The 26,563-nt window shown below is 40.3% G+C and overlaps 1 protein-coding gene across 5 annotated transcripts in view; it reads right to left on the bottom strand.

Moving 5' to 3' along the window:
- Positions 1–26,563, bottom strand: part of WDPCP (WD repeat containing planar cell polarity effector) — a 249,225-nt gene that overhangs the window by 121,887 nt on the left and 100,775 nt on the right. For all 5 annotated transcript variants that reach the window (XM_005287202.4, XM_042857181.2, XM_005287204.5 and 2 more), the window contains 3 exons: positions 19,937–20,051; positions 15,546–15,679; positions 8,522–8,713 (listed from right to left, as the gene is read on the bottom strand). In XM_005287202.4, coding sequence (XP_005287259.3) covers positions 8,522–8,713; positions 15,546–15,679; positions 19,937–20,051 — 441 coding nt within the window. The remainder of the gene's footprint in view (positions 1–8,521; positions 8,714–15,545; positions 15,680–19,936; positions 20,052–26,563) is intronic.

Raw genomic sequence — 26,563 nt, 5'->3', positions numbered from 1 at the left:
GCAAAATAAAACAGGAGGTGTGAGTTTTGATATTATGCCTGCAAAGAGAAATATTCTATAAACACCACAGATGTTTTGGATAGAAGATCAGTAAAGGTTAATGAAGTGATTTTGGATGTTGCTACAGCAAAACTAGATAATGTTTTTATTAGAGTCCTGTAAATGTGTAGGAAATTGCCTGCAAAAAAAGTAGAAAATATTTGAGAAACAGTCAGAGAAACTCAATATAAATTGATTCTGGTTACTTCCATACTGGGCAAAAAGGCAAGAGTGGCAAGTGTGATTAAGCATGGACTTCCTCAAAGATATTACTGCAGTGGAGACAGAGGGAAGAGAGAGGATGGTATATGCTTAGATTTTCAAAATGTATTTGATGAGAATTCATCTCTGTGACGCAACAGAAATCACATTTGATATAAATTGGGGTAAGGGAAATACAAGAACTCTAAAACTGTGACTAAGGAATGATCTTCTGTCCAACTCTGTGAGCAAGGGCTAGAACAGCTTAAATAGCACCCAGTAGGTCCTTAGGAAGCAAGAGATATTTGCTCCCAGGAATCCAGGGGCTATGAGAAAGGAAGCGGGCTGGAGCTTTCTGTGATACCCGATGGTATATGCAAAATGGATAGTTTATCTATCTATTTCATGCCTCCCCCAGGTTCAAAGGGGTCTTTCAAAACTCATTCAAAAGGGGCAGGAGATGGAAAAACAAGAGACATCGGTTTCCATTCAGTATTGAGCAAGGGGACTCAATCGTGCTCCCATTCCAGTCAATGGAATAACTCCCTTGATTTTAATGATGCGAAATCAAACCTAAATGGCACATAAAATGGAGTATGGTATATGCAGTGTTTGTTGTATAAGCTATATTTGATTAGAAGTCATCAAGTAATAATGGATGCTTATACCTGTATGTTAAAGTGACCTAAATGATATATGCAAGCTCTGGTGGGGAGATCTTCACCAATACAGAGGAGACATAACTAAACCCAGGTAAACAGTGGGCAAAATTATTGGTGAGTATTTTTGAGTTGCTATGTTTGTACCATATTTGCCTTTACTTTTCTTGAACATTGATGTGAACAGAGGTTTGTTTGTGTGAAGGTTTGTGGAAAAGGTACACTTTCTTCCAAGTCACCATGTTTTGTTCCTGAGCTGAACTGTCAGAAAATGTCTGAATGGCACACAATATTTGTACATTGGGGCTACCTAGAAAGGTGGTGAGGGAAGAGAAGGTGAAGGTTCTAGGCTATATTTTTCCAAAATGGCTCCCTCCGTCATTACATATGAATGTGACTGACGATACATTATAAAATGAAAAAGGTTTATGTCAAGGTGCCAGCCTTGCTCTGAGACTTCCAGGGTCATTTATGAAAAAAATCAGGGAGGTTGCTTGGAGCAGCAGCAAGTGCCAAACGTGCAAAGCCAAACACAGATGGGGGCTCTGGAGTAGTGCCTTGAATGCTTGTGGTGCATTTCAGAGGGACTTCTGTGGATGTGAGAGTAAAAACAACAGTGGTACTAGCTGAAGAAACATGTAGCAACATCAATAGCCCAGACCAGGTCTGACAGTGATATAGGCCGTATCCTCACTCCTGCGCAAGCAATTCTGAAACCATTTTGCGTGGAGTTTTTTGCGTATTTGGCTCACTTTGTCAGTAGGGTGCTGGATTCACTGCCCAAGCCACAGGCTGCATGTTGTGCTCTAACTGCATCATGCAGAAATTTCTCTCTGGGTACACCAAGGTGGGAGATGGGGGAGGTCTAGGGGTGCTGGCGTGGAGCGGCTGGCTGGGCTGAAGAGGCGTTAGGTGGGGATGGGAGAGCAGAGATGGGGCCGAAAGGAGTGGAGATGCAGGGATGGAGGGGGGGTTGGTTGGGGGAAGGGGAGGTAGCTGCCCAGCGGCAGCCAGGCTCAGGGAGAGGAGGCACCAATATCATGTGCAGGCGGCGCTGGGGTGTGTGGAGAGTACTTACTGGTGCCACAGACAGTTGCTTGGAGTGTCACAGACCTGGAGAAGCCTGTGTGGCCCAGACACTACTGCTGGCCACACTGGAGAAGAAGGCACAGAGGGCCAGCATGTCGTCCCTGACACACACTGCTGGTGTTCTTGGCCTGGCCCTCTGCTTCCTGCAGTGGTGACACAGCTGCCATGTGTTTGGGCCCTGGCCTAGAACCAGCTCCACCTACCATGGGACCTCAAAAACATGACCGAGGACCCACTCTGGCTGACAAAATGGTACACCCCGTGTGATATGCATATAGCCTGGCTGTGGGCGCCACTGCATGGGGCTCTGGTGACGGAGAAGAATGCCTCCCACAGCCACAGCACTGTTCTTATCTGACCTGAGGGGTGGGTGACACACAACACACTTAATCCTACCTTTTAAATGTAATTGCAAAATTAATTGGGAGGATTATGGAAAATTAGGGAGGCTGGTACTTCTGTTTATGGGTAAGGAAAGCAATGTTATGAGGAAAGCAATGACCTGACATATTAAGATGTCTGCATTTTGAGGGGGTGTTGATTTAAGGGCTTGTTTACATGGTGCAGCAATGCGCATTACAGCGATGTGATTTCTAAAACCAGGTTGACAAGCCCCAAGCATTACAATTTCCTAAAGCTAAACCACACACAATATTTTGTCCCTAAGAATCTTATTGTCCTGTTTTTGTTTCAGCCTTTATAGGCCAAATCTTTTAAGGTATCAGAAGAGCTCTTTCAAATGGTTCCATTTAGATTCTGATTGTTCACTTGACTATTTAAAGCTCTCCAGGCTCTTTGTATTCTCTTCCTTCTCATCAGGGGCTTGATCCCAAGACCACTGACAACAGAAACCTTCCCTAGAGTACAGATCTAACTTTGGAAGTACATTAAGGGGATGCAAGGGAAAATGGTGTCCTCTGAGCTCCAACATGGATGCCAAGAACTCTCAGAGAACAAAATGTTATGGCACATGCAACCTATGTGCTTTTATCTTATAGTGAACAAGGGTGATAAATGGAAGGAGGAATGTGAAATTTAGGTGACAAGGAAACAACCCAACAATTTTACCCCTTTTTAAGCTCCCTATTAGACTGCGTCTCCTCCCACCCCCAGAGCAGGCATCTAACTTAGACTCCGCATTTAATCATTTATGCCGACTAAATGTGAAGTGTTAATGGCTACAGTGCAGTGGTCTATCTGTCTGGGATTGGGAACTGAGGAGCTAGAGTTCTCTCAGGTGCTCAAGGGAAGTAGGCAGGGAAGCTGCACATAATGTACAGAAAAGAGGCAGGGATTAGGGAAGGAGAACAGGGTAGTACCTCCTTTACATAGATAGATCTAAGTTTGCAGCCTCCATCTTAGGACAGCTGTTGGCCACAGTTCCAGAGTTCATACTATGGGTTGTGACTCCAAAGGGAGATTTCTGAAGGTAATTTTCATGAAGTAGAACCAATTATATTCTGTAAAGAAGTACTCCTTTTTAGTTTTGTAACCACTGCACCACAAATTGTAGTAAATGTATTTTAAAATGTTTTGCATTGTAATTTATGTATGTGTTCCCTATTAAAGCAGCTGTCATGCACCAGTGTTGCATATTTCCATTCTTTTTTCCATTTCAGTGGCCTATGCTCTGCATTAGCTAATCAGCAGAATGAGAGCTATTGTATGCTCTACCCTCTAAAATCTAAACTCAAAAATCATAACATTCGAAGTTAAGGAATTAAATCTTTTCATCTTTGTAACGGAAGCACCTGAGCTCTGTTAGTTCTCTCTTATTTGGATGTTTGAAAGAAAATAATAAACCTTATTTAGGTAGTAGCACCCTCCTCTGTGCAAACTTTTACACGGTGAAATAATTGCAGCCTTTTGCAGAGCGTACTGGGAAAGGATAAAGCCCACATACTGAATGAATTAAGAGTTTTAAACAGTAGATTCTAAGCAGAAAATTGGCTTACCAAGCAGATAAAAAAGAAAACAAAGGAAACATAGAAATAAGCTCTCTGTGACTGAATTGTCTGTCTTTTAGATGAGAAAATGTTTGATTTACTTTATGCATGTTAGAAAACTGCTAGTTTAATTTCACACCATGAGATTCCAAACAGCAACAAACACTTTAATTAGAAATGTTGAGTGGGAAGTGTGATGCACTCTAGGGTAAAATGTCCTAGACAACGTAAAGAAGAAAAAATAAACCCCTTTTTGAACTCATTTTAAATAAGAACTCAAGACTCCAACTACAGACTGCTTATTTGCTGCATTGTATTTACAGTTTCACAGACCGTCTCATTCATCTACATCTCCACCTAACATCTATTCTTATTTTCTTTTAAATTTATCACCATTGTCTTTGTTCTATATTTATTCATTGAACTTTTAGCCCAATGTGACATCAAAAATTTTACATTCTCTGCTTCATGGCTGTGTTAGGTATTGCAACTATTCAGTCACATAGAGCGTACCTTTCTTTCTGAATCCTGTAATTGTTAAAGGATATATCTCACTCATAAAAGGTCAACTATGTTTATACATGCCTTGGCCCGCGCCGCTTCCAAGTTTGAGAGCAAATAACTCAGAAGGACTAACTACTAAGGACAGTCATGGGGGGAGAAAGAAACATAATATTCTTTCATAGACAAATTATTTTTTCCACAGGAATAAAAAGTAATTTCAGTTATTCTAAAAAAGGGCAACTGCGGTGAAAATAAACATGACAAGACAAATGGAAAGTATCACAGCATCTGATCATTGGCACCATTATCACTTAATTCATATTTGGAATAAAGTCTATGCTGTTGTTTTCACCATGTTTCTCACAAAACATTTAATCCAAGGATGATTTCATGTTAGATCTTATCGATTCATAAGAAAATAGTTTTAAATGATTTCTTGAAGATACACTCCTCTGTTTATTTTTAAAAGCAAAACAGCAGCACCAGCTCCACAGGAGAACAACTTAAATAGCATCCCTGACCATGCACACTATTACCAATAGAAAGAGTAGAATAAATATATTTGTATATGGACTCGTTAAAAAGAAAAGCACCTTCATATTTCTCTTTTGGGGGCTGGTCCCCACCAAATCCTATACAATTTAACACATCCAAATGGTTCCTGTATTAAAAACAGTAAAGCAATCAAAGATTTTGTACAGCAAACTGTTATTAAAAACCTTACATAAATATAAGAACAGGAGTACTTGTGGCACCTTAGAGACTAACAAATTTATTGGAGCATAAGCTTTTGTGGACTACAGCCCACTTCTTCGGATGCATCCGAAGAAGTGGGCTGTAGTCCACGAAAGCTTATGCTCCAATAAATTTGTTAGTCTCTAAGGTGCCACAAGTACTCCTGTTCTTCTTTTTGCGGATACAGACTAACACGGCTGCTACTCTGAAACCTTACATAAATATAGTAATCTTAAACTGCATTCTCCAGTAAACAAAATTGCAATCTATCATTCCAGGAGGTTTTTTTTTTTTTACTGTATACCATGTGACTTAAAATATTGAAAGTACTGCTTGGTTATTATAGGTTTTAATTTGTTCCTATTTCCCCTCAAAAGACTCTATGAAAGCATCTGCTCCTGTTTTTAAAGGATGTTATCTATGCTTTAGTCTCAGACTTAATACAATTTAAAAAAACCCTCCATACAACACAATTCACAAGGTCCCCTTTATACTGGATGTTACATTTTTAAAAAAATCTATTTTTCCTCATTAAAAGAAAGCATTGCTAGGATCCAGAACAACCCCACTGTATGTGCAATGTGCATCTCCCCAATGCATGTGGACAATGTCACAGCACCACATCCTGGGGAAAAGTTTGGTCTCATCAGTCTTTAGGAAAGATTTGAATACAGAGAGACTGGGAGTCAGTTCTGTTTGGCTTAGGAGGACCATTATAGGGGGCATCGGGAAGAAGGTATGGAAAGGAGAGAAAAACAAAAGGGATGGAAAAGCTGGCATCATTGGTGGAGCAAGGAGGTAAGTGGGGTCACAATAAGATCTGCAACGGCAGTCAGGTGAAGTTATGAACCGAAAGTTACGTAGTATAAAAGTGGAGAATGAGAAGTTTAAACATGGTACAGTACCTGATCATATGACTGTTTTCTGATTGTTACTAGCATTTAATTATGGGGGAGCCAGGGCAGAGATTCAAAAAGAAGAATGATGTCATCTGATAGACAGGCATTTAGATCATTTGAGAAACTGCATTCTGGATGGACTGAGAGGAGCAATGTGGGACTCAAAGAGGCCACAGAGGAAGAGATTGTAAGAAACTGACCAAAGAGTGGACAAGCTTTTTATTTGTTGGGACAGAAAGAACAGGTCATATACAGGTCTGTCACATCTTAGGCGTATTTAACATGCGCGATTTAAGCTTTATGTGGTCGGCAAAAACAAACAAAACAAAACAAAAAAAAGAGAAAAATAACAATTTAAATACTGTTTCTGTGGTGAGGGCGATTCCGCCCGCCATTACATTCAATGTAATTTTGACTATACACGATTTTCGCTTTAAGCGCTGACTGTGGAATGTAACCCCAGCGTAAGATGAGACAGACCTGTACTTTGATACATTGTGGAGAAAACAGCACCAGGATTTGACAACAGTGTGGATGTGTGGAAAGGGAAGAGTCAAAGATGACCATTAATGGTGGGAGGCTAACTGAAAGAAATGTGGCTAGAAAGCGCCTTGCTATGACAGTTCAGATACTCTGGTACTTAAATACCACAGTGATAGAAATCAGACCTTAGAAATAATATAGACAGACTGTATCAACTACATTTTCTTCTTCCATAACATTTCCAATATATATAGAAAATGTCAAGGGAAAAATTCATAAGGATCACTGGTTATCAAGGCAATAATTCTAAGACACTAGAACTCTGATACATCTCCATTATAAAGGAATAGATACCACTGCTTACACAAGGGGACTATTGTGAAAAGGTCATGTATAGGCTTTAGTTAGTGAAATACATTTGAGAATATTTGAATCAAATTTCTTATGTAAGGTGAAAATTTTAAAATGAAGCTGGCTGGTGCCTACAGCAGAGAAAGATGCCCTGCTCTGACCAGGAGACTGCATTTCCTTCATAACTAGGAACCGACCCCATAAGAACTGAGTCCCAGTTTAGTGCCTTGTCCATTATCGATTACAGCAGTTTAAGGAACAAACACTCAGCCAGCAACTAAACACAAAGGCCAAGTAAATGAAGCATTGATGAAAGGTGTTGATCATATTACTACTATTTTCTGATTGTTACTAATATTTAGTTAAAGATATTTGAAGAGTTTTTAAAGGTATTTAATTAAATTGCTTCCTCAATAAGGGATTTACATATATCCTGAGGCTAGAAATAGGACTGAGATATGTGAATATCTGGCCCAAATTTTTACTTCTTGTCGTGTGTTGGTATATAACTGGGATCGGCAACCTTTGGCACACGGCCCACCAGGGTAAGCCCCCAGGTGTGCCGGGCCAGTTTGTTTACCTGCCACGTCCACAGGTTTGGCCGATCGCGGCTCCCACTGGCCGTGGTTTGCTGCTCCAGGCCAATGGGGGTGGCGGGAAGCGGCGCGGGCCGAGGCATGTGCTGGCCGCTGCTTCCTGCCGCCCCCATTGGCCTGGAGCAGCGAACCGCGGCCAGTGGGAGCTGCGATCAGCCGAACCTGCAGACGCGGCAGGTAAACAAACTGGCCCGGCCCGCCAGGGGGCTTACCCTGGCGGGCCTCATGCCAAAGGTTGACGATCCCTGGTATATAAATTCATATTATACTTTAGATAACATTAAGAGGACAGATCCTATAGTACTAAATAAGCATTATAATCATTACCTAGCATCTCCTGACTTGCACCTCCCATCACTGTGTTGGCTTAAACTTTTTCAAACATTCTTCTATCCTTGTGCTACCCTCCCCTCCCCCCGATTGAACTCCTAAATTATTGGGCTAATTGGAAGACCATATTCAGATTTTATTATTAGGAATTTTGTACTTCTGTTTCTCTCACCAGAAGTAAAAAAGGTTGGCTGCATGATTTTAACACAACAAGTTTACAAAGCAGATACATTAGTGTTTGTTATTATTTTTGAGTGCATTTCTGTGCGTTTAATGTTATTTTAAAATGTAATATAAATAATAGCATCTCAAAACAATGTAAAACTCTGACTTTTGAACATTCAGGCTGCCCCACATCTGCTAGCCCATTTACAAGTTTTTTCTATAGGCTAGCTATCCTACACTATATTTTCTATAAAGTGGTAATGCTATAACATGCTCTGATATACATTTAATTTCCTTATTGAATTGCACATGGATTCCAATTCTGAAGTGCAAATAAAAATAAATCATGTTCAGACATTAATAATAGTAAGTTATTTGTCATGAATTAGAGAACTGCTGTTTTTAGAACGGCTGGCATTTTTCTCTGCTGTTATTTTTAAACCCCAGGTATAAACTTGAGTTGATTGTTCTTATTTGTTAGCAAATCTGAAAATTAAGTAATAAGATACAGTTCAGAACTTTACCTCTAGTCTGCCATGCGCACAGCCTAATAACAACAAGTTGGCTCTGTCCCTCTCACTGGAAATAGGAGACCAAGGCCACGCTCCGTCATTAGTCAGTGACCACCAGCAAATGACCATATCTTGGATACAATTTATTGACAGGTGACGTTTTATCCTTCTACTTGCTGGTCCAGGTATATCAATATAAGAAATCTGATGGAGAAAAGAATGCAGGAAATATTTAAAGTTATAAAAACAACATATTGGGAGCATTTACTGCAAGTAAAAATATACCACAGAGGACAATGCGTGTACATATAGTCATATACGCTACATCTAAATGCAAGAAATCTCTCTCCAGACAGAAAGACACATGCTCGCCCACAATTTTATCTATGGGGAAGGGATTGGGAAGGAGAAGGATGTGAGTTAAGCAGGAATTTACTGCAATGACTCCAATCAATACCAAAATGTACAGTCATGGTTACTTGACAGCATCGACCTACACAGGATTTAAACCCAGCCATATTAAATGACAAGTTCTGTGATGCTGACCAAGGAGCTAAGGCTACTGTTTAAGACACACATCATCAAACATTAAAGACAGCTCACAATGTTGAAAAGAGAATGTTTATTTTCCCCCATAAATTAAGGAATCCAGCCACAAATACCCACTTTGTAACAGACTATATACTTTTCTGCATAATGTGGATGAGCTACAGCATCATGCGTAAAGTTTATGCAGCTCTTGAGAATTGTGCCTCTATTTCTCAGGAAGGATTTGTGGAATTTATTATTCAAACTATGTTATTTTGGAGCATGGTTATTTGAAAACATGAGCAGTGCACCATCTGGGTGACACATGCCAAGGAAATATAGATTGCACCGCATTTCTGCTTAAGGAATTAATGGAAGGTTGATAGCTAGGGGAAAAAAAAAAACTATCTTGCCATTGCTGGTCAGCAATAATCGAACCACTTTCTGGGGATTAAGCGCATGGCTAAGCCTACTGGACCAGACACTAGCAAAGGGCAGGGGGTCTTCTTATCAGAGAAATGCTTCTGGAGCCAGTCTCACTACATGACAGATTGCTTTCATATTCCTGTCTGCAAGGCAACAAAGGATGGCAGTAATGCGATAATGCCAGAGTGCAATGGGTGTTAAGAACCCGTTGCATTTATGTATTGTATTTAGTAAATAATCAGGCTCATCCAAATTGTGATCTCACCACTCAACCAAGGCCATTAAAATCAAGGTTAATGCTTTAATAATCCTTTGCTGTTTTTTATATGGTCAAAAAGAACCCTTTTCTATTTGCATGGTCATAATATTATTGACCTCTTCATCCCCTGAATACACATCAAAAGAAACTGAAATCAAAGTAATTACCAATGTTGTTCTCTCATAGTAAACATTTATCACCTTGTACTCTCTCCTCAATGTTGAGTAAATTGAAATTGACTAAAAAAACCACAGAAGGGAAAACTTATAAAGGATCAATGTTTTCAGGAAATTTATCCTGCACTTTTATTTGCCCAAATTCTGTCAATTTAAAAGTAGAAATATATGACATCCATGTAAAGTTTATCCAAGGAATGCTAACTTAACCACTTAGCTTTTATTTTATTATTCAAAAACATGCTGAAGGCATACTTAGATGAAAAATAAAAATACTTTATGGCTAACAAGCACAAATGCAGTCCCAGATATTAATTACAGTGCTGTAATTTTAACAATCATGTATCAGTTAAAAACAATATTATTAGTTTTTTTTAAACCTTATATATATATTAGATGACACCTTCAACACTGACAGTCCTCTTGAGAATAGGGAATTGGTAGTAGTTGGTCTTATGTTTTGCCAGTCTCCAAGACTACATAGTGCTGTTGATTCACATAATAGCTCCAATTATCTTTATTCAAAGTGTCACTGTCTCGATGGGACCAAAGATGGTACTTCTCAGAAAGGAAAAAGATGCAGACAATGATGGGTTCACTTAGGTATATATTGTACACAAATCAAATTTTCAGCTAACTATGAAACATCTGTACAGTTAATACTTCATCAGAAAGTTTGAGTACATTCCAAAGATAAACAGTAAACTCCAAAGCCAAGTCTTTCTATCCTCCTAGTCAGAGACATTCTGAAGAAAAACAAAACTATTTTTCTGCCTCCAAGCATTGAGGCTAAAAATAAAAAACTATCCATAAAATTGAGAAGAAAATAAGCCTGACTGACTCATTATTACTACAATACTGCCTAGAAGTGCCAACCAAGATTGGACACTATTATGTCAGGCACTGAACAAAGACATAGTACGATATGGTCCCCGTACCAAAGAGCTTACAATTTAAAAAGAGACTAGGAGGATATCCTTTTACAAATAAGAACATGAGAATGTAAGAATGGCCACACTGGATAAGATCAATGGTCCATCTACCCCGTATCCTGTCTTCTGACAATGGCCAATGCCAGATTCTTCAAAGGGAATGAACAGACCAGAGAAATCAAGTGATCCATTCTCTGTCGTTCAGTACCAGCATCTGGCAGTCAGAGGCTTAGGGACACCCAGAGCATGGGGTTGCATCCCTGACCATCTTAGTTAATAGCCATTGATGGACCTATCCTCCATGAACTTATCTAATTCTTTTTTTGAACCAGTTATAGTTTTGGCCTTTGCAACATCCCCTGGCAACAAATTCCACAGATTGACTGTGCATTGTGTGAAGAAGTACTTCCTTTTGTTTGTTATAAACTTGCTGCCTATTAATTTCATTGGGTAAGCCCTGGTTCTTGTGTTACATGAAGGGCCAAATAACACGTCTTTATTCACTTTCTCCACACCATTCATGATTTTACAGACCTCTATCATATCCCACCCCAGTCATCTCTTTTGCAAGCTGAACAGTCCCAGTCTTTTTAATCTCTTCTGTTCTATTACCCTTAATCATTTTTATTGCCCTTCTCTGTATCTTTCCAATTCTAATATATCTCTTTTGAGATGGTGCAACAGGGAGACACAGAAAGATTAAGTGAATTGCCCAAGGTCACACAGGGAGTCTGTGACAGAGACAAGGATTGAACCGAGAACTTGAGTCCTAGTCCTATGCTTTAACCAAACCTTGTTACATTGGTTTCCTCTGCCCTTTTGACAAAGCGCCCAGCTCCTGTGAATAAGGTAAATGACGAGGAACTGGTTTAGAAAAGAAGGCAACACTGTTATAGTGCCCCAGGCTTCCCATTGAGGAGCATCTTTGAGTCTTATCATTGTTGATTGCAACTCTACTGCTTACCGTGTCTGTGACCTAGTCATTGTACATTGGTTTGACCAAGGTAGTGCAGTTCTGAATATCTGTACTTTATAGGGGCGGCAGGTTTGTATAATTTTTGGTGGTGCCCAGAATGGGTCGAAGTCTCCTCCACCACACCTGCCTAAGGCTCTGGGATGGAGTCTGGGTGTGGCAGGGGGTTTGCGGTGCAGGCTCTGGGAGAGAATTTGGGTGTGGGAGGGGTGCGGGCTCTGGGATGGAGTTTGGGTGCTGGTGCAGGCTCTGGGCTGGGACAGGGGGTTAGGGTGCAGGAGCGGGCGCATGAGGAGGTTTGGGGTGCTGGCTGCATGAGGGGGTTTGGGTGTTGGGTGCAGGCTCTGGGCTGGGACAGTGGGTTGGGGTGCGACAGGAGGTGCAGGGCCGGGGATGAGGAGTTTGGGGTGCAGCAGGCAGGCTGCTCTGGGGCTGGGACGGGGGGCCAGAGAGGAGGACTCCCCCAGCCCTCTCCCTGCTGGCGGAAGTGAGCTCCAGGGGAGGGAGGCCCCGGCCCCCCCCGGCCCGACACTCACCCAAGCCCCCCTAGGCTGCTGCTCAGGAGGTCCCACCAGGATAACTCCCCCCCCCCCCCGAGTCGACTCGGCATCGCCTGCTGGGGGGGGAGGGGGAAACTGCCATGTGCCTCCTCCACTCCTCCCCCCGCAGGCGCAGCAGCCACCTCAGCCTGCCCCCGGCACCGCTCCCTAAATTGTAGCTGGCAGCAGCAGCAGCCAGTGAGGGAGCGCAGCACGGAGCTGCAGGGGGTAGCTGCCCGCTGCCCACGGCAGGCAGGGATGCTCGAGGGAGGAGCGCAGGGGCGGCAGGCAGGGCCGGGGGGAGACACCCGGCCCCGAACATTGGTGGAGCCGAGCCCCCCGGGCCCTGAATTTGCTGGAGCCCAGGCACCATGGGCTCATATAACTCGCTGCCCTGGGTACTTTACTACAGAAAGCTGACATAACAGTCTTGCATTAGTGAATAATACTTTGTGGTGGCTCACACTGCTGCAGTTTATAGATAATTAAAATTATATTTTGCTGCCTAACTAGTAAGCCTGACACAAAAGAGCATGCCAGTAAAAATGCTAATGCCTTTTTTTCTGTCTGGCCAAAACATAATCCATAGTCATTCCCACTGATTTCTAGAGCAGTGGCTCTCAACCTTTCCAGATTACTGTACCCCTTTCGGGAGTCTGATTTGTCTTGCGTACCCCAGGTTTCACCTCCAATTAAAAACTACTTGCTTACAAAATCAGACATAAAAATACAAATGTCACAGCACACCGTTACTGAAAAATTGCTTACTTTCTCATTCTGTCTATGTGGAATTTTAGTTTGTACTGACTTCACTAGTGCTTTTTATGTAACCTGTTGTAAAACTAGGCAAATATCTAGATGGTTGATGTACCCCCTGGTAGACCTCTGTGTACCCCCAGGGGTAGGGGTATCCCTGGTTGAGAACCACTGATCTACAGAAAGCAATGTTAGTATCATAGATAGAAGTCTTCCAGAAGCTCAGCTGTGTCAGTAAACCACTAAACAAAACAACCCTATTAAGGAACACAGAGGGTATGTCTGGTTTCCTAGCACAGTGAGATGTTTCTATGGATTAGGTTTTCATTCTTCCCCAAGAAAAAAGTCACCACAGTTAGTCCAGAAACACGCTTAGTAGTATCCAGAAAAAAACTGTGATATATAAGGATAAAGCTACATCGGAGACGGAGCCCTTACCAGGAAATGATCGTGGTTCAGCTCATTACAGTTTCTCAGTTAAAGTTTAGGGGCATAGAGATCATCAATCTTGCTTCTAAAGTAGCAACCTTAACAAATACCTATAGGCAAGGCACAAGTGTGCATCATTTTAAAGTAAAGTACGTATCAGCTCAGTTCCTAGTGAACAGTGAACTGTCTCAAATCCACGTTACAGAGGTTGGCTCAATCTCGCAAACACAAGTCACTGCTGAAAAGAGGCCTTGAGCTGAAACAGCCTGGAAAATGTATTACTCACCCTAGCAGAAAGTATTCCTACCTTGAAAGTTAAAATGTGCTATGACAAAACTTAAATTAAACACATCCTTGAAAAAGCCTGCTATATAGATGCAAATGCTCATATACAAAGAAACAAATTACCTGGAGGTGATCAGGAGGAAAATACTAGCTAGCACAAGGTTCTTTCTCTTAATATTTATCCAGATTGTAATAAGTGCAAACTCCCTCCTCTTGCTTACTACATATCTTCCTAGCCTTTTGGGGAAGATGGTTCTCTGTCCTCTATTCTTGCAGTGAATTAGAAACTTCAACCTTTCTGTTTGAAGCTAATGGCCTTCAAAGAGAACCTGGAGGATTATTATCATTGTTTATATTGCACTAGTGCCTACAGGTCCCAGCTGAGGTCAAGGCCCCATTGTACTAAAAGCCAAAGAGGTTATAATCCAAATAAACAAACGCCAGGAGAAAGGGAGTATTACAATCCTCATTTTACAGCTGGGGAACTGAGCTATAGAGAGATTAAGCCATGTGGCCAATGGAACTGTACTCATGTCTTTCAAGTTCTAGTCCAGTGCTTTACCCATAAAGCCACCCTCTCTCCCATACGCCTAGGGAATGAGCATTGTAACTAGAGGGAAAATTATGGCTTCTACAAACAATTGTAACACAGCAGCAGCAGATTCACATGGCTATGATGTATCCATGGTGGTGTGTAGAAGGAACTTCCATCTTGAACGGTCTCTTGCACGTCTTCTTCCTTTGACAAGAGTCAGTTTGAGAGGATTTACAGTTCTTAAATCCCCCAGAATTGCATCTTCAAACCTCATTCATGGTTGGCCTCATGCTCTGCTTCCTTCAACCTCAGCTCTACAAACCTTCTGTAAGAGCATACCTCCTTCTGCATGTTGGACATGACCCCACCATTGCAGTCATCTTGATCTCAGCTGGTGCAAGCCTGCAACTTGCTGGGATCATCTAAGTGTTTCCTCATTTGTGACAAAAATCAAATCAACCTAACTTTTGGCACTGACAACTGTTTTGTTTCCTCTCCTCAGCTGTTTTTAATGGCCAAGGTTCTGCTCCATACAACCCGGGTTGCCATCACTACTGCACTGAATATTCATATCTTAGTTGTAACACAGACATCCCGCCACCCAATCAGAGGCCTCTGAAGATGCTGAAATGTGTCCAATGTGATCCAACGTGTGACTCCTCCAGTTACAGAAGTGTCTGCTGTCAACCGACTACTCAGATAAATAAAACTATTCACTCATTCAATGTCATTGTCCTCTACATATCATGCCAGCAGGTCATTAGCTTCCATTTTATAGGAGGCATGGATAGCTTTGGTTTTATCACCCTGCCATTTTTTGCAGCTCTTCCAGCATTAGCTGTAGTTGGGCCGTAGTCTCTCCAATATCATCCACATACTCAAGATCTTCTACAGATGAATAATTAAATTTCACACCTCCTACTTCGGCCTCAGTCAGCTTTGTAGCAATCTTTAAACTAAATAACTGTAACAATCTTACACTAAATGTATGAAAAATTGGACCCTTATTGGCATTTAGATATTTTCTGACTTTGCAATAACAGTTCATTTTTTAGAATGTAAAGTATTTTGATTAGAATGGCAGGTAAAGAGCTATGTCAAAGACCAGCATTTTACTGTGCAATACTCTATCCGTCAGTGCTAGTGGTCCATAACATAAAGTTACTACGGTATTTACAGACATCATTGACAGCTATACCTTAAAATCCAAGGATGAGAGTTTTTCCAGTCTTTTGTTTACATCAGGAGAACCTGTCTTCTTTGTAAACTGAATGAAGCAGAGTTTGTTTTGCTCCCAAAATGACAAGATGATGAAACTGTCTGTAAGAACAGCTGAAAAACAAATAAAAATTGTCACCACTGTAATACCTGCTACCAATAACAAAACAAATTACTGAGTTCTCCACTGAGACACTGCAAAAAGCAATTTTTTCAAGACCACGTCTTAAATATTACATTGAAGCCTGTGTAATCTCCTAAAAGACATCAATGTGTCATCTTGCCAGGACCTTCTTGGAAATGAGAAATAAAGCTTAGGGAGTACTCAGATTAAATAAAACTGAATAAATTATCTTATACCAAGTTATCACTCTAATCAGACGTATGTTTTATTCCCACCCCCCCATCTGCATCTTGGTACCTTCCTCAGTCCCTTGCCCAAAGCAACTCCCATTGATATTTTGGGATTGTGGCTTTGTACAACATTGTTTGCATTTGGGCTGGTCAAATGCAAATCATTATTTGAATTGGATTTGGTAATTTCAAGAATAAACAATAAGTGATGTAACAGCAGTAAGATTCCAGATGCTACCACAGCAGTCAAGAATGTTGTTCCTTATAATACTGTTGCTATGGGCAAAAATGAACCCGTTGAAAGCTTAACACAGGACATTCTGCCTCTGTGCTCTTGATCTAAACGACATGCATGTCTAAAAGTGGATGTACTCCCTTGAAGTCTGGAAAATGTCTATGGAATCACAATTGTGTTACCATATAGTATAAATAGAAATATTTAAATGTAAAATAAATTAACTAGCACTACAAACAGAGAAAACACAGGTGAACAAAGAAAATGAGCGATACAACACTGCCAACAATTTAGGGGTTCCCCCAAACATTGCACTGCTCTCTGAACTGTGAACACCTGTAAGAGAATATCTGAGTGTTCAGACAGCCAATGGTTGGTTAGTACCAGATGGCTGAAAACTCCTCTTTGGACAGAACCATGACTATAGTCAAAACGGTGAGATTTATTTTCAAGAATTAAATGCAGAAACCTATATGAAAGGGACACCATCAGGTAAAAAAAAATTAAATAAATTACCTGGTTAAAAAATTCAATTAAAAAATGCCTTGCATTTGTGACTAAGACCCTAGATTCTTAAATATATAAGCATTTTTATAACATACTTGTAATAATTGATATTGATAGCGTATTCTTGCATTATACTCCACTTGAACAAAGAAAATAAACTAGTCAGCTTTGCTTTTGTTTGCAGTCTGTTTTACAGCCAGCTGCACTTTCAGATTGTCAGGTATTAGCACAATGCTACAACATTTGGTATGCAAATGTCAAAGGAAAACGTTTGGATTTAAACAAACTGTGATCACTGATATTTAAAAATTTCATAAAAGCAACTCTGTTAATACTAAGTTTTGAAACAAAACTTTGGGCCTAAACTACCTGACATTGCCCCTTTGATGCAACAGTTGAGATTTTAACACACACAAGAGAATTCAAAGTTATAGACATGGCTCTTTGTATATATGCAATTACATACACTGTATTACTAGAAATAAACTTTAACATATATTTATGCTACACTAGAGACAGGCCTACATCAAACCTCACAACACTCCTGAAATTTTGGTCTAAAGACAGACTAGGGGTCGGGGACCCATGAGCAGGTGGGAGTGGTGAATAGAGAAAGTTGGTTCTTCAGTCTCAGCAAAGCTCTGGTTGCCTGGGTTTTGGCTGAAGGGGCGGGGAACAGGAAAGGTGACTCTTATTGTTTAGACTGGCAGCACAGCTGGGTCATTCAGAGACACCTGGTGATAGCTAGGGTGCAAAGCTAAATTATAGGATTGGGTGTGGGAAAAGATTTCAAGAGAGGGTTGGGTGGAAAAGGAGGGGTATAAGATATTATCAAAGGGATTGCCGTCCATTCATAATTCTTCTTTCCTGAATCAGGCATACATTCAAGACATTCAGTTGCCATCAATACCTGTAAATCTGGAGTATCTGCTTAGATGAGCACACCCAGGAAAAGGCCTACTTCCTGCACCAGATTAGGCCTAAAACAATGGTCAACCCTGGTTATACCATTGCTCACAGAGCCCCTTAAAGAGAATTGGAATGCTGCTTTACAGGGTCATAATACCCCAGCAAGCTTTTGAATATTAGGTAGGGTATCGGGCTATGAATCCAGCACATGCCTGTCATGAGACCACAATGTATCAACAGAATTCAGGCATTTTGAAATGTCAAGAGACATGGATGGTAGTTATGACAATCCTGCCTGTTCTGAGAGTTGTGTGGCTTTGATTTATGTAAATGGCGTCTTTTTCCATACCAAACTTTTCTTTATTTAGCCAATTCTATTCTACGTTATAACACAATATAATAAACTAAACTTACAACAAATAAGTCTGTCTCTCCTTCAGAGTTGCAGCCACAAACTTTTACATATTCCATAGATCAAAATTATATTTAATAAAATATTATGGTTAAATGGCTAAACACTCAAAAGTCAGGAAATATTAAAGTTAAGGTTATATATGCAACCTTAGTTCTGCACCTTGTGGATGCATTATGTTACACTCTATAATTTTAGGATGGCATACTACTTCTCAAGCCATATAATATAATCATAAAAGTTATACACATTTGTGGCATATTGTAATATTTCCCATTTTTCTACATATATCATTGTTAAAATGGACTGATATCTTTGGATTTAGGCTCCTTATATATTAAACATCATTGAACAATGAGAAATTATTTTAATGAGTTTGTTAGAACCCACATACAAGTTTATTTTCAATCATCAGCAGAGGCTTCCTTAAGTGCAGTTCACAAGAGAAGGAAGTTAACTATACAGCTATTTCTTTGTGAATTTAGGTGGCTTTGTATGGCAGCAGATTTCCATACTCTTTGTTGTATATTTAGGCCCTGATCCTGCACTCTGATTCATGTAGATGGACCCCAGTGCCCAGGCAAACCTCCACTGACTTCAATGGGGTTTTGCCTGGGCATGTCTGTCACTTTGGGTCAGTTTGGAGGATCGGGGCCTAAATCTATAGCGTGTTAAGTGAATTTCTTGGGCTTTAATCTGATATTGAGCTGATTCGAATTTGGCAACAGATCTTTTCTCACCCCCAGGTATTCTGGTCAGTCCTCAGAATGTATGATTGGACATTTCTGTTGTAAATAAGTTAGGTCCACATGCATGTGCAGCATATTCATTCTTTGCTGCACATTTTATGATAGCAAAAAGAAAAAAAAACCCTCCAAACCAAACCAAATATAAAACAGACTCTAAAAGCCTCACAATTAGGGCAAATTCAACCTAATGTCTTCCAGAGAAATTTCTTCTGTACATCGTTTTGCAAAATTTCAACTCCTATTGTCTGGGCAATAGAGAGCTCCAAAAAGTTCACAAGAATTTACTTTTTAAAATAGAAAAGAACTTTTTTTCTCTCTCTGACTGTTAAGATTTATTAATTTGAAAGAATGATTAGACTTAAGTCATTTTTAATTTTAAAAAAGCTCTGAAAAAAGTATACAAGCCAGGGAATTCTAAACGACCGTCAGAGCACCTAAGTCCCTTTGTGAATCTGGGCCTATAACCCCAAACATCAAAAGGAGCTCTCATGCACTCATACATATGCTTGGACTGTAGCTTTCTTTGAGTATTCAGAGTAAAATTCACATCTGCTCAGACTCAAACTGAAATTGCATATTCTTGGTCATTCAGATGCCAGGATACTAATGTTCGATTACAGTTCTCAGTGGAGGTTTGCAGCGGAACATTAACAAAATAAAAATAAAGACTTTCATATGACGAGGTTCTTGAAAACCGACGTATTTCATATACAGTGGATTTTTAAATAAACACGTCTCATTGCAATAGCAGTCATTAATAATTAGAAATATTGATTTCCTGGGAGCTGGCAATCTAGAAATGCAGCCAGTACAGCTCAATACGTGCATGGCTATCCTGCCATTTTTGATAACTGAGCATTTTGTATATGTAAAAATCCGGTGTAATTATTTCATTATTATCTGCTTCTGTCACTTTTCCCTGTATATGAAGTAAGCATGCCAACAATTGCATGTGCTAGTGTTTAAAATGTGTAAGAAAATGAATTTTAGAAAATCCATTCAATATTTGACAAGACTGAAAACTTTGATGTTAAGTATTATTCCCAAACTGTTCTTGGTCCTGAGGGTTCTAACTATGGCATTACATGCAATTACTTGTTGTGTTTGCAAGTCCCCAGTGGCAATAATTAGTCTACCTGTTGACATACTATTTCTCCTGCTCTATTGTTAATGTAGGCAATTGATTTGCACATGGGTGTAATTACCATCACTGATGGTGTCGGAGATGAGCTTCCCTGCCAGGGTCCTGTCAATCACCACTTTCTCCAGCTGTGGCCCAGAAAGGCTTAGGGACACCAGTACACCTGAATGAAAGAGGAGCTAAATCCAAGAAGCCAGAAAATCAGACATCAGGAAACAATAATCAAGAAACTCGAATGTTCCAAAGTACATACTAACATCCCTCTCTGATATATGGTAATCTAATTTACAAAATAACAAGAAGTCTTTTATCTTGGCCAACAAAATATATTATACGCACTATGAAAGCTTTATCAACGAAAAAGAGAAACAGGATGAAAAAGCAAAAGAGAAATGTACTGCGACATGTGTACAATAACTATTTATGCTGATCACTTCAAAACTATGGGCCCAAAATCTCCATATGTTGCATGGATTATACAGAATTCAGATGCTGAAAATTGTGATTGAAATCTTGCCCTGTACGGATAAAGAGGCCAGTCTTATCAGCAAGTGTATTTTTAAGTACCAAAGACACATAATGTTGCATTTTTTCCCTGCTGCATTTCATTCCTCAGAAAAAACATAGTTAACGCTGTAGTATGCTTTATGTAACATTTTCATGTCTATAGACATTTTAAAAACTAAAGCCAAGATTTTCAGAAGTGTTTAGTGATTTTGGATGCCTCAATTCTTGGGTGCTCAACTTGACACACATAAAAGGGATCTGATATTCAGAGGTGGGTGCACAGCACATTAGTGAACTATCTTTTCTTATGTGTTTGTACTGCACTGAGCAAATTTGGGTCTTTGGGTGCTACCGCTATATAAATATTTAATAATTATAAAAAATAACGTCATATCCTCAGTCATCAGATGCTCTAAAAGTTGCACTTGAACTTTAATTTCACCTCAGTTGCACACAGACATTTAAAACATCAGATTTCTTCCATCCCTATTATCTTTAATCATTCATGTGCTTTTAAATGCATATAATGGTGTCTAGATACCCCAGTGATGGGCACCTAATGAATTCACACATTAATGATGTTGTCTGGCATGAGGTCTCAGAGGCCTCCCAATAAAGAAGCAACTTAAAGCCTAAATACAGGCAGGAGAGTGTCTCAGGCACATTTCGGAGTTAATCAAACATCCCTATTAAAGTCACCTCTATTAAGCGGCACAGACTGTACTGCAAACTGAGTCACAAGGAACAGCAGTCCTTTCTGATGCCATAGCTTGGATAAGGGGTGCTGCTTGGTGAGAGGGACAAGCGAAGCTTTGTTTTCGCCTAATTAAATCACAAAACGCAGTAAGAGTTTGAATTAAATCCACCATTGCAAAGTAATGCAGAATAAAGATCGAAAACCTCAGCTCCACTGTCAGCTGACGCTACTGTGCCAGGGTACTGCAGCATAAGCAGTAGGTAAAATCACTATTATGCTAAAAAAATATTTTCTGGAATATCTTGATAAAAAGGGTAATTTGGGTCTCTTTGCCCATATATGGACTAACTGGCTACCAAAATTTGGGGAGAGGGATAGCTCAGTGGTTTGAGCATTAGCCTGCTCATCCTAGGGTTGTGAGTTTAATCCTTATGGGGGCCATTTAGGGATCTAGGGCAAAAATCTGTCTGGGGATTGGTCCTGCTTTGAGTAGGAGATTGGACTAGATGACCTCCTAAGGTCCCTTCCAGCCCTGATATTCTATTTAAAATTTTTTTAGGTGTTTGTATTTTTTACAGTACCCTTAATGTGTATATGTCTATGAAAAAGCATTGAAGAAAATCAGCAATGTGAGTTTGATCCCCTGGTGTACCACAGCACTGCTCAGTGCATCTGGGGGGAGGGTATTTAACTGGCATTATGCCACCTTCCCTTCTCCCACTGTATTGGCATATATGGGCCCAAAGATTCAGAGGTGTTAATATGACTCTGTCACTGTCAAACATTAAACAGTTGTAATCAGTTTTGGGGTCTGCTATACAGAGATCTCAGCAGATTAGTACCATGGCAAACACAGCATTAAAAATCTTTTTAACCTTTTATTAAAGACACAGAAAATAAGACAAAACAGTTAAAGCCTTTGAAATGTAAACTATTAAGGAAGGCTCTCATTTTAACAACATTTCTTGTTCCCCTTCCCTTGAGCTGGAGAGGTTTTAGAAGGAAAACCCTCCCTAGCGGACAGTCTTTTAGACAGCATTAAAGGCAGCAACAACTCTCCTTTTGGGGGAAAAGACAAGAAGTTAGTTGAGATAGTCTGGAGCCATTCTTTTTGTTGGTGTTCTTAAAGTCCAATCCTGTTTTCTTGAAGACAAAACAAGACAAACACACACAAAAGGGGAAAGAAAAGAACAGAACAGATTTTAAAAATGTAGTTTTTGTCTCTGGTGCTGTCTCTCACTTGCAACCTCATGGCTGGAAAACACAGACACAGCACTCTGTCTTATTAACCACCCAAGAGACGAGGCAAATGTGTACCAACATTGGGTACTTAGGACCTTGCTTTTGGCTGTCTTTCTGGTCACAGACTAACAAAATGTTGCAAAATACAGTCTTGGCCAGCTAACCCAGAGTCTTATTAGACAGAAGGCAAAAGCAGAGGACTAGGAAAGAGAAGAAATAAGATGGGGAAGGAAAAGAACATCTTTCGGGACTAGGACAACGAAGGCCCAATGGTGTCAGAGTGGATCCTGGCATCCCGGAGATGATGGGGTTGGGAGCCATAATGGTGAGGCTTGCTCCTTCCTGTTCTCCCATCTTTCAGTCAGCCGGGATCCACAGCCGCTAATTTCCCCCTCAAAGTCTCTTTCTGAGGACCCCCAAAGGGAGTGATGAGTGAAATAGCCCATCCCTCATTATTTTGTCCACCAATTAGAACTAATTTCCAACACACCAATTTTGGTTCACTGATTTCCGGCCCACATTTTATATGTTTACCAAGCGTGATCTCTGAACAGTCCTTGAATTAGATCAGTAAGCCTTTTTGTGTAGACCAATTCAGTTCATTTGTCTCCCTTTTACACCTTTCCCCACCAACATTCATTGTTATAGATTATTGTAACACATTATAAACTTTTACCTACTTTTCTCACAATATCCCTCTGATTATCGCACTAGACCCACTTAAATGCCTGGTGCAGAAGAGTAGGGGGATGCGGAGGTCCTCCTCCCCAGTGGTAAGCTAATAAAGTTACAGCCTGCTGCTTAAATTTAGCCCTGTGTCTGTCTTCATTCAAATGTGTGTCCCAATCAACTCTGTAGGATCTCTTCTGCCAGCATGGATCGCTGGACCACATTGTGCTCTGGTCCCACCCCTTATGCCACCTCTTCCAGAGACAGAAGTAGCTGGTTATGCCAGCCTGAAACCTGCTGAGATTTCCTCTATATCAGAGGGGTCTTCAGCTGTTGCATTAAGGCAGCCTTAAGCCCTCTTTGCATCACTGGAGAAGCACAAAGAGGACTTACCAGGGGCCAAGGATCCAGGATTGTATTTATATTTCTAATTTAAATATTTATATTTTTAGAATTCTATATTTTAAAAATGTGATGCCAGGCAAATGCTTGCTTTTCTAATAGATGTTATCATAATAACCCACGTCTACTCTATGTCACAGGTGTGAAGCAAACATTGATGTACAGCATGCTGTTAGATGGAATACCAGGCAGAACTTCCTTGCAGTGAGATCTATTAAATTGTATAATAGTTTCCAGAGGAAGCAGCAGGAGCACCATTACTTTAGACTTTTAAAAATGAACTGCAAAAGCAGTAGGAAGTATACAGTTGGGAGCAAACCTGGATTGTAAGTGGCCGGGATTAGATGACCTCAGACCATCTCTAATTCATATGAACCTATTATGTCGTCAGATACAGCAGATATTTTCATTTATGAATTTTCTTTCTGAGTTTTGTATTTTCCACATTTTGATTGAAAGGGAAGAGAATGAAAGATTTCATTTGACTGTGCTGAAGTATAGGAAGCAATAGGGACAGGAATTTGATTATCTCACCTGCCTATCTCTGTTGGCTTTCTTTCTCATCTATGCCCCTACCTTTGCAAAATGGCAGTTATACACATCTTAATGAATGAGTATAAATGTTATGCACCCTGCAGCACTGAACAGAACAACATATAAACAAATGAACTATTTCCCTCTTTTCTTTATTAATATTTTTAACCAAAAACTCTCCACTCCATCTCTTTCCTGCTAACTTATATTAGGTTTTAAAAACTAATTGGCATGACATTTCAAATACAAACTAAACATACCTGACATGCAAAACAAATACATGAAAAGCAGAAGAAAATTTTTTTTGTAACCTCCTATCCTGACAAAGATGAATATTGTGTTAGTCTGAAAGCACATACAATAATTCAAGAGAGTCCCAGTCATGAAAGATGTCCTTTAAGGTTCTGTCCTAGTAAAAATGTTAGACACAGTCAAACGCCTGTAGTTTTTATTACAACTTTTCAAAACTTCAATTTATCCTTATGTTGTAGTTAGACTAGATAAAATCACAATTTATTTCCAACTTGCTAACGTGAGTCCAGCAAGGTCTGACTACAGTTAGTTATAACTGTCTAATGAATAAAGCTAAAAAAGTAGAGGGGAAAAATTGACCAAATTTAAACGATGAGAACAAAAAGGAATACATTTACCACGAGAAATTCTCCATAATCTTCTGAATTGTGCAAACTCTAAAAAGCCAGGGATTATCTAGTAAGCAAAAATGTTAGTCTGCAACAGAAGAGCAAAACACCCCAAATCCTTCAGTTCCAAACTGGAGGGAGATTTGAATAAGGGGGGTTGTGTAAATAAATTCCCTATCACTTGTGCTCTACAACTTCCTATGCTTGGGAGTCAATCTGTCTTTTCATCCAGGAAAAGTTCCTACAACCTTAGGGCATAAGAAATTTCCCCTTCTCCAAAGGTGAGATGCTGTAGTGCTCTGCATTTACCTGAGAGAAGAGGGCAGTGGATAAACCAGGTGAATCAGAGGTCTGTTGGCAGCTTCTCCCTATTTTACAGGGTAGGGATATCCACCACGTCTCTCTAGATAACAGCTGGGAAGAATGCTTTTTGGTTTGTGACCCCATTCAGTCAGCAAGAAAGGTACCTTCCACCTCTCAGATGACTATATTACGGTATCAAAGCTACATGATTGTTATTTTGTTGCATCTAAATTGTCCATCTTATATACTTATGGATCTAGACCAGTAGTTTTCAACCTTTTTTCATTTGCAGATTTGTTGAAAACCACTGTGCTATGGTAACAACAACCTTTCACGGACACCTTAGAAATAGTCTGCAGACCCCCAGGGGTCCCCGGACCACAGGTTGAAAAGCACTGATCTAGACATTTCTAATGTGGCCATTACCCTGCTATTAAGAGGCACCAAGGTACATTAGCTACATCCACTGCTGTGCAATTCAGATACCGGTTGTCATCATGCTCACACACTGATTTGGAAGTCTATGTGCTTTTAAAGGCATAGTGCCAAAACCTCCCTAGCCCTCCGCTCAAAAGTACATGTGCATCATGTGTCCTCCAGTTCTCTCTTCTGCTTTCCTCCAAGCTCCGTAGCTAAGTCTGGATCCCTCTTGTTGCGGTTTACCAACAGACCTTCAATAGTAATGTTTCTTCAGGGAGAGCACGAATCTTTTGCACCTCCCTATACGAAGTAGATGCAGGATGCCACTAGGCAACTCTCTCTGCCACGAGAGCTTCAGGAAATCACAGAGAAGCTTCCTGGCTGCTTGCTTCTTGCCCCAAGCCCTGCTGCAGCCACAGAATCACTCAGAAGCGCCTTCATTCTTCCACTAGCGTTACTTATGTATAGATAGATATCGGTATGTTTTTCATTAAAAAAAACACACACATCCTATGCCTCCTATCTTTTCACCCATGTTTTGGTGGGTCATGATTCAAAGGCTTTGTAGGGCAAGTGATTTTATTTTTAGAATGAATTTGAAGAAAGAAAAGGTGACTGATGGAGTTTGAAGAGAAGGTTTCAGGGTAGCAGCCGTGTTAGTCTGTATCTGCAAAAAGAAGAGGAGTACTTGTGGCAGCTTAGAGACTAACAAATTTATTTGAGCATAAGCTTTTGTGGGCTACAGCCCACTTCTTCGGATGCATAGAATGGAACCTGTACTGAGGAGATATATATACACATACAGAGAGCATGAAAAGGTGGGAGTTGTCTTACCAACTCTGAGAGGCCAATTAAGTAAGAGAAAAAAAAACTTTTGAAGTGATAATCACTACAGTCTGTACTGGGCTATCTTGATTATCACTTCAAAAGGTTTTTTTTCTCTTACTTAATTGGCCTCTCAGAGTTGGTAAGACAACTCCCACCTTTTCATGCTCTCTGTATGTGTATATATATCTCCTCAGTACAGGTTCCATTCTATGCATCCGAAGAAGTGGGCTGTAGCCCACGAAAGCTTATGCTCAAATAAATTTGTTAGTCTCTATAAATAAATATGGAGATATACCTATCTCATAGAACTGGAAGGGACCTTGAAAGATCATCCAGTCCGCTGCCTTCACTAACAGGAGCAAGTACTGATTTTTGCCCTGGTCCCTAAGTGGCCCCCTCAAGGATTGAACTCACAACCCAGGGTTTAGCAGGCCAATGCTCAAACCAC

This window comes from Chrysemys picta, chromosome 3 (assembly GCF_011386835.1).
Source record: "Chrysemys picta bellii isolate R12L10 chromosome 3, ASM1138683v2, whole genome shotgun sequence".
Lineage (NCBI taxonomy): Eukaryota > Metazoa > Chordata > Testudines > Emydidae > Chrysemys > Chrysemys picta.
Note: the sequence above shows the minus strand (reverse complement) of the source record. Positions and strands in the feature narration are given on the sequence as shown.